Here is an 8343-nt window from a genome sequence, read left to right on the forward strand (position 1 = left end):
TCAGCAAAGCCATACTCTACCTCGGGGCTGGGCAGCTGGAGGTCAGGATAATGACTGTCCCTGACAGGGGTGCCAGCTTTACTGTTTACCAACCAAGGTTTGTCATAACAGCGAGAGAACTGAAGTGGCGTCTGCGAAATGGAATCCAAAGGGAAGGACGGGAACAATTGAAAATGGAACAGAAAGGGAGCAAATTGGGAACATAAAAAAACAAATAGAAGACACTAAATTTTAAAGAAACAGAAAACAAAAACAATATGCACATCAGTCCAATGGGATGAAAATAACCAGGCAGAAAGGCAACAGCATTCTTCATATACAACCCATCCCAACGACAAACTTTTCTGCTAGCTCCAGCTGCACAGACAGTGCCTGGATTTTCAAAATCCGTAACTCTGGATGGGCTGAAATTCAAACTGAGAATATGTGGAAAAAAAAAAGTACTTCTGACTTAATGATGGGAGTCCATATTTTAGTGAACGTCCTTTGCAGTCACCTTAAAGGCCCTTATCTGTGTACTGCTAGGGCCTGGTCAGCCTGGCCTAGGTAGAGCTTGGTGTGTATGTCCTCATGTTCCTCCTCTCTGAAGTCTTTCAGAGGCTACACTGAACAGTGACATCTGCAAAGACGGAGGTGGGGAAGGAGGCCATAAGGGTGTTCAGTACGTACCTTAGTACCACTTGCTGGGGTGGCTGGAGAAGACGGCATGGATGTACAGCTGTGGTTACTCTGACTAGCACTTGAGCTGGAGCGGGTAGGGGAAGCTGCCCGGGAAGACGGTTTGGACCTTCGACCCCGTGACCGGAAAGGTGTCATTCCCTGGGACGCTCCCTCAGGGAGGATGAATTTCTCTCTAAGTTCAATGTTAGTTCTACCTCGTGCTATAAAAGAAAATAAACACACACACACACACACACACTAACGTTAATCTTAAAAAAATATATCTTTGATGGTCATACAGCTGCTTGACCCCATAAATTATATAAGTTATGAGTTTAGTACTATCTGTGGATTCTTCTAAAATAAGAGATTAATCCATGAGCTATTAGCCTTGTCATGATTCTTGCACACAGCAGACACATTAATAAGCCCTTTAGTTTGCTGTAATCAAGAAATCTTTGTATACAAATGTATACAGAATGCCATCGCATTCTGCTGTCACGAGTGTATCTTGCCACTGTCACCTGGGGTAAGCACATTGTAGCTGGTCAGGGAGAGCAGATGCAGCAGTACAGACTTCTGAAATCGAACCCCTTTTCTCTCTCATAGGACATGTGTACTTTTTAGTCAGCTCTTGCAGGATACATGGTAATAAAAATGTGGAGAAAAACAGATCATTGAAATTGACATTGTCCAGACTCTTCTATTTGAATTCAGTCGATAACAATCCTAAAGGGGCCCAGGAACTTGGGACAGTAAAAAGGTCAGGACAGAATCACTAAGAAGTAAACATGTGGGAGGAGAGAGAGAAAGAGAGAAAGATCAAGACCATGCATTAAACTTGCCAGTGAGGAACTGTTAGGTTAAAAACTGAAAGCTTGAGGGACATCTACAAGTGGGAGAGAAACAACAAGGTAGAAAGAAATGGAAACAGCAGTGAAGGCCAACAGGTGCTGTCCGAGGCTTTCTAGAGCTATAAGACCAGAACTTAAAATGTGGATTCAGTCAGAAGATACCAAGTACGGCCAACACAAATGTTAAATGTGAAAGACGTCAATTCAAAAGAAATAATTCCTCTGGAATATGTTCTTAGATTATTTCTCACTGAAAGGTGTTATATTCCAATAACGTTCTACCTCCTCATCCATCCTCAACTATTTGCTTTTTAGAATGTAGTAGAAAGATCTACACAAACAGGACTGCTGGTGAAGCTGGGGAAAAGAGAACCATTATAAACAAAATATTTGTGGTTCTTTTTTATATTAGATTTTTTACTTTGGCCAGAAACTACAAGTCTAGAAGGTTACAGTCAATTGTGCCTACTCTCGCTTCTGCCCAACCCAGTATGTCCTCAAGAAATCTGAGGAATCTTGGTAGATTCAGATTTTAAATCCGGTTGTATGGGTGTCCCAGCAGAGTGCTTCCATATTCCTACATTAAATCCAAATTCTTCTCAATATATTATGTTGATATGACATACCAAAGTATCAGGTTAAAAGGGCTAATCTGGATGTCTAAACCTCTGAGTTTACAGTCCAGGCCCTGCTGCCAACCAGGTGTTCCTGCTCTGGGTGGCCTCGGTTTCCTCAGGGTTACGAGAGGGGATCGGGCTGACTGATCTCTAAGACTAGGGTCTTCCTTGTCTGCATGGTCTATGATTTAAAGAAATGCTAAGCTGTTTCTTTCTTTCTTGGGCCCCAACAGAACATGCCCCTTGCAGTTCCTTCCCTGGCCCTCAGTTCTCTAATAAGCCATTTCTGGACTTGAGTGCTATACTCTGTGCCTACACTAATAAGTCTCAAAAAGAATTTCCTTCAGCACTAACTTAGGTACATCAGTAAGACTTCACATCACTAAAAACTTATTTATCTTGTGTTTGCTGAAGGACATCCTAAGAATTGTTTATTGCCTTAAGCCATAAAGAACTTCAGATGTGTGGTTAAACCTAGTAAACATTTAATAGTTCACTTCTGAATCAACTCTCCCAGAAAACAACAAGAGTGATTCAAGAGGAAGACTCTGAAATGGCATCTCAGATGAGGGTAACGACATTTTAAATGTAATAACGTAATGACAATATCCTGTTTCCCATGCTCTGTATAACTTACTAAGTGTGATCAGGGGCAGCGGTACACTTGACTGTCACCAGCAACCAGTCAGCCTCTCTATGTCAAATACAAAGAAAGAGCAGCACTCACAGAAGCTGAGGTCAAGGAAAGTCATGGTAGAGCTGGGACTAGCACTGATGTCTTCCATCTGAGCTCCACGCCCCCACACCCCCTCGGCTTTTTACATCATCTATGCTAGTTGTCTCCACTCTCCCCTCATCCCACTCAGGCATAGTTCTATCCCCACCATGCCACTGAAATCACTCTGGCAAATAAACACTAATAATTCAGGAGGGAACACTTCTAATTGTAGAAGTTTGTAAAAGACAAAAAAAGTACAGAGAGAATAAAAATTGCTTAATCTTACAACCTAGAGGACATCACTATTAACATGTTGGTGTGTCTTTACTCCCTTGCACAACTGTATATAATATTTAATACAGAAATAATGAGAACATTTCTTCATGCTCTACATGTCATGCATAATTTCAACCAGTGGCAAAGTATTTCATCATATGGACGTCAATTTAACCAATCTTATGTTTTTAATTTGCTTACAATCTTTTAAACATCATATACAATGTGATAAACAACTTATAAAATTTTTGCATACATCTGATGTTTTCCTTAGGATAAATTTCTACAAGTGGGTTTGCTAAGAAGAAAGAGGCAGACTTAAGGTTTCTGATACATGTCAAGTGATGTCTAAAATTTTATACCAAGGTACAGTCTCCAAAATAATGTACGAATATATTCGATTTACTTCACTCTGGCCAATGCTCCTGTATTATTGAGGGAGAAAGAGTGAGTGAGTGAATGAGAGAGAGAGAGGGAGGGAATGCGCATGTGTGCAGGGGGAACACACATGTATGTATGCAGGTAAAAATCTACCATGTGACAGGTAAAAACAGCTCTCTGCTGTTAATACGCACGGAGGGTGGGATGGGGGGTTATTAACTTCTCTTTTCCTGAAGCACTCCCCTCCCTTGGCTCCTAGGACACTGCTCTCTTGCTTCTGCTCCTTCCTGCACACTTCTTAAACATTGATATTCCTTTGGGTTCTGTCCAGTCCTGTTCTCCCTCTTAGATTTTCAACCTGGTGATGAGCTCATCCACCTGAGACTTCAGTGCCATCATAGGTCATGGCTGACTCCCAAATATATCCCAGCAGACCCTACTCCTGGAGGTCAGAGGTTTTGCCAATCGTTGATTAGACACGGTCAAAGCCAGAAACTTGGGAGCCAATACAGGTCCCTCCCTCCTGATGGCAGTTTGGTCTATTGATAACCTTCTAATGCTTCTTGAGTCCTGGAGTCTTTCCACGCCCTCCTACACTGTGTGGTTCAGGCAGCATCTCCTCCACCCTGGATACTGTAAGGGGCTTCTAACTGGCCTCCTTGGTTCTCATCTTATTCCCCATTCCTCCCGCACTCCTCACCCCTGACTGCATTTCTCAGTAAAAATCTGATATCTGTAGACGACTCAAAAATCCTTCCATGGTCTTTCATTGCTAACAGAATGAAGGATTTGAGGAATCTCCTACAAAAACAAGTTTAGTAAATACTGTATGCAACATTTCCCCGTGGAAAGCCCTAACACAATTGCTACTTTGTAAGCTCTGAGAAATCCTGCAGTAACGAAATATGCATTTGACCATTATTTTATTTTTTATTTTTTTGAGGATCACATCTTGCAGACCAGACTCTGAAGGTAGCCATTTCAAGTTCAGTTTTCAATTTCCAAAGAGGCCATCATTTTCTAAGGAACTTATGCTAGCCACCTGATGTTGGCTACAACAGGCTTGTTAACATTTGATTCTAAGCTATTGTTCAATGGGTATAGTCTTGGTTTTATAAGATGAAGTTCTATGGATGGGTGATGGTGACAGCAAAACAGTGTGAATGTACTTAAATGCCATTTAACGTAAAAATGGTTAAGACAGTAAATTTTGTTATTTATGCGTATGTTATCATAACTTTAAAAAAAAAAAAAATCAGTTCTAAGCCAAACCGTGTCTTAAATCTTTAGAAAGTTTTTCTAGATTTTCACTAAAATTTGGGAGAACTAATTGGTGTAATGCTCAAAAACATACACAGTACCCTAGGGTAAAGGTATACCTATTCATTAGGTGGGGGCATTGTTTTTATCTCCATCCAAAACATCATGATTTCCTTTGCCATGGATGGATTCAGAAGCTGAAATCTCTCATTCTGGCAGTACCAGGAACCTACCTAGTTGAAGATTTTCACTTTTTACATTTGGCTAAAGCAATGTGCAGTTTGAGATGTCTTTTTAAACAGTTGTGTAAAAGGAGATAAATGATTGTAAACACTGGTATTATAACCTTGTTGTGTATTTTGTACTGTCTTCAGTATAAGAATCGCTATGATCCAGAGAGCCAAGGAAAAGCAACGAATACAAAATCTACTCCAAGTGGAGCTTCTAGAAGCCACAGTGACCCTCACAGGACCCTAGGCAGCTTCAAGAAATTTTTCTCACGATGCTCATGCCTTTCCAAGTCACTTATATTCACCCGAGCCCTTAAATGTTCACCTCCTAGAACAATTTTTATTTGAATAGAAGTAGCTCATCCTGTCCATCACTGGTAGAGTTATAATAGCTAAGGCTGCCGGGGAGTTCCGGATTCTGCAACCAAAGGAATTGAGATGATTATTGAGCTCTAGGAGGGCACACCTATAGAGGCAGAGAGGAAAACCTTACCTTGTGTGCTCCAAGGGATGCTGAAAAGGGTACTATGTTCCACAGAAAATAGCTACTAGATGGCCCTCCAAATTTCCCTGGGGTTCCAATTTTTAGCTAATAAGGACAATGCAAGCAGTGTTCTCCTTGGCCAGCAGCATAATGTTATCATAAATACAGCAAGAAGAGCAGGCAGCAAACAGGCATCCAAAGATCCCAAAATGTCACATGCAGTGCCTCTTTTGTTTAGTCCAATCATACATGACACAGAAAATAAAACCTCATTAATAGATTTAAAAAGGAATAATGTTGTTTTACTGAGTTAAGGTTAAAATGATGTCTATTACTCCTCATTTAAAATAGTGAAAGAGGACTTTTATATCAAGGAAATTGGTTTGTAATATAATTAAATTCTAAAACTGATTAAACCCTTTCCAGTTTTGACCAAAATTAACTATTTTCTTAAAAAAAAGAATGAAAATTGTTACTCTGGTTTAGTGGAATAAATGCAGAATTAGTTAAAATAAGAGGAACCATTTATGGGAATATCTGAATTCATGTGAGAACTGTACCTTTTAGATCTAAATGCTTCAGAATATGACTATAAAACACTTCCAAAGAGGTTATGTAACCATACTGTAAACATTTTTCCTAGGTTTATAAATAAGCCTTAATACTTTAATTATGCAGGCTGAACCAGTAATGCACACAAAATGGGGGAGGTGGTGGGTATGTCAGTTCCTGAGCCACACAGTGTATCGGTCAGGAGCACATACTCTACAGCCCGACTGTCTTGGATTTAATCCAGTCTCTGACATTTATTACTTGTCTGTTCTTGCTTAGGTAAGTTATTTAACTTTCTTATGCTTCAATCTCCTATTATTATCTCTAAAATGGAGATAATAATAGTAACTACACCTTGTGCGGGTGTAAATGTGTTATTGTAAAGTGTTTATAATAATGTGTGGCGTATAAAGTTATATGAGTATTTGTGAAATAAATAGAACTCAACGAATTCTATGGGTTTTGGCTCAATAAGAGTATTATATGCTGTCAACTTGTAGTTGTTAGAAAAGCTATGGTTTGGCTATTTCAAAGCATTCATAAAGGCAGCAAATACAGAGCCAAGAGGTGCTACAGTTTACGAAGCAAAGCCATTCTCAGCAGGATGGGGTAAGGGTAAGAGGGACAAAGCTTAAAAGCCAACCTATGGGAGACTGACTGGAAATCGAAGAGCTGGAATCAGAGTGCTTTATTTTACTCCCAGGATGGTGAACTAGAACAAAAAATATATAAACACAAAGAAACAGAGCAGGAAATGCAGAAACTAGTCAAGAAAGACACACTGGCAGACAGTGGGGGAGCCTCTTGTATACCCACATGCAGCTTGGCTAAAAGGAAAAAGGAAAGGACGCAGTTGAGAGGATTTAGCAACTGGAATTTGGTTATTTCTCCCCTTGCTGCGGTCCTTACACGTCTCTAGCTGTAGGTGCCACCACTCATATTAGTTGTACTGTTTTCTTTTGTCTTTGGGCTGTAATGTCAGCCTTTTCATGTTTGGCAGACATACTCCATGGTCTTGCTTAGGTAATCATCTGTCTTAGAAGTGTTCAGGCTCACTGCTAGGTGTTCCTTATCTCGCCTCCTGGTCAAGGGAACGCCCCAGTCCTTCCTTGCATGGGAGGGGCCTGATACTCTCCCCTAGTTTCAGACAAAGGGGTCTGGAGCATAACAGGGACCCTATAGGGCTTCATCAGGCTCCTTTCTAGGCTACTGTTTATTTAACACCTCACACCGTAACAGTCGATGACACCAACAAAGTCTCATTACTGTCTCCCCAAGAGCATGAACCTCTCCTGCTTTCTCCCCATGGTCTACTCTGTCATCCCCAAGTTCTAATCTGCGCTAGGGAGATGACATCTGGACAGCTCAACAACAAAATAAATGAACAGACCCTACCACCAACAGTTTGTATAAGCACAAAAGACCAGTGGCGAGGGCGTACCTAACGTGTAATTCATGTTCAGGATGGTTCCTTACCTCGGCAGGGGTCGTTTTTCACTAAAAATTCGTCCAGGGCCATCCATCCTCCACCGACGCGGACCATCACGGTGCTGCGCAGGATGCGGACCAGCCGCAGCTGCTGGGAGTCTCCGAACTGCAGGACCAAGGAGAAGCTGATGAGTGCACGCCTCGGCGCAGGCAGACCACCTGCCAGAGCAGACTGTATTCAGATGCAACGGCCATTTGACAGTGTGGAGAGAACTCTATTTCGCATTTTTCACAAAAGAATTTAAAATATGGAAAAGCCAAAATATCAATCTAAAGGCCAGTGGCTTGATATATACTTTCCACCGGGATAAAGTTGACTTCTGATGGTTATGCCTCAAACCAAAAGGGGAAGGCAGAGGGTAAACAAAATGTTAGCTCACTGATTCTTTTAAAGATTCTACCCAAATTAAAACCCAGTAATAAAATTTTTCATAAAAGGTAGATATAAGGTAGATGTCAACTTCTGAATACAGTGTGCTCCAAAGTTAAATGGAGACCAGCAAATGATATTTCAAGCTTATGGAAACTCTTGCAAAACCATTGTTATTATTACAAGCTTAGAAGGAAATTTGATTTTCCGCATCAGGTTTTCAGAAATAAACCCAAAGTATTCTCTAATTGTGATGTCACCAGCAGAAAAGTTTCTTCTGTTGAAAAAGTGATTAGGTCTAGTATTTATACTAAAATTTAGTTGAAGAAATCAAAATTTTAATTTACCATGCTGATTATAAATAGTATTTAACAATCATTTGGGGATGTTAAGCATGACTTTCTGATATTTATTTTTCTCTTTTTTCTTGCCTAACGTTCTTACTTCTCAGCT

At 40.5% G+C, this 8343-nt stretch overlaps 1 protein-coding gene across 2 annotated transcripts in view; it reads right to left on the minus strand.

Annotated features, from left to right (window-relative positions):
- Positions 1 to 8343, minus strand: part of MACF1 (microtubule-actin crosslinking factor 1) — a 208887-nt gene that overhangs the window by 4772 nt on the left and 195772 nt on the right. The window contains exons 40-42 of one of the 2 annotated variants that reach the window (XM_025041356.1): positions 7509 to 7626; positions 670 to 881; positions 21 to 131 (exon numbers count right to left, since the gene is read on the minus strand). In XM_025041356.1, coding sequence (XP_024897124.1) covers positions 21 to 131; positions 670 to 881; positions 7509 to 7626 — 441 coding nt within the window. The remainder of the gene's footprint in view (positions 1 to 20; positions 132 to 669; positions 882 to 7508; positions 7627 to 8343) is intronic. The other variant, XM_025041357.1, reaches the window with a different exon arrangement.

The sequence above is a fragment of the Pteropus alecto genome, unplaced genomic scaffold (genome assembly GCF_000325575.1).
Source record: "Pteropus alecto unplaced genomic scaffold, ASM32557v1 scaffold39, whole genome shotgun sequence".
In the NCBI taxonomy this organism is placed as follows: Eukaryota; Metazoa; Chordata; class Mammalia; order Chiroptera; family Pteropodidae; genus Pteropus; species Pteropus alecto.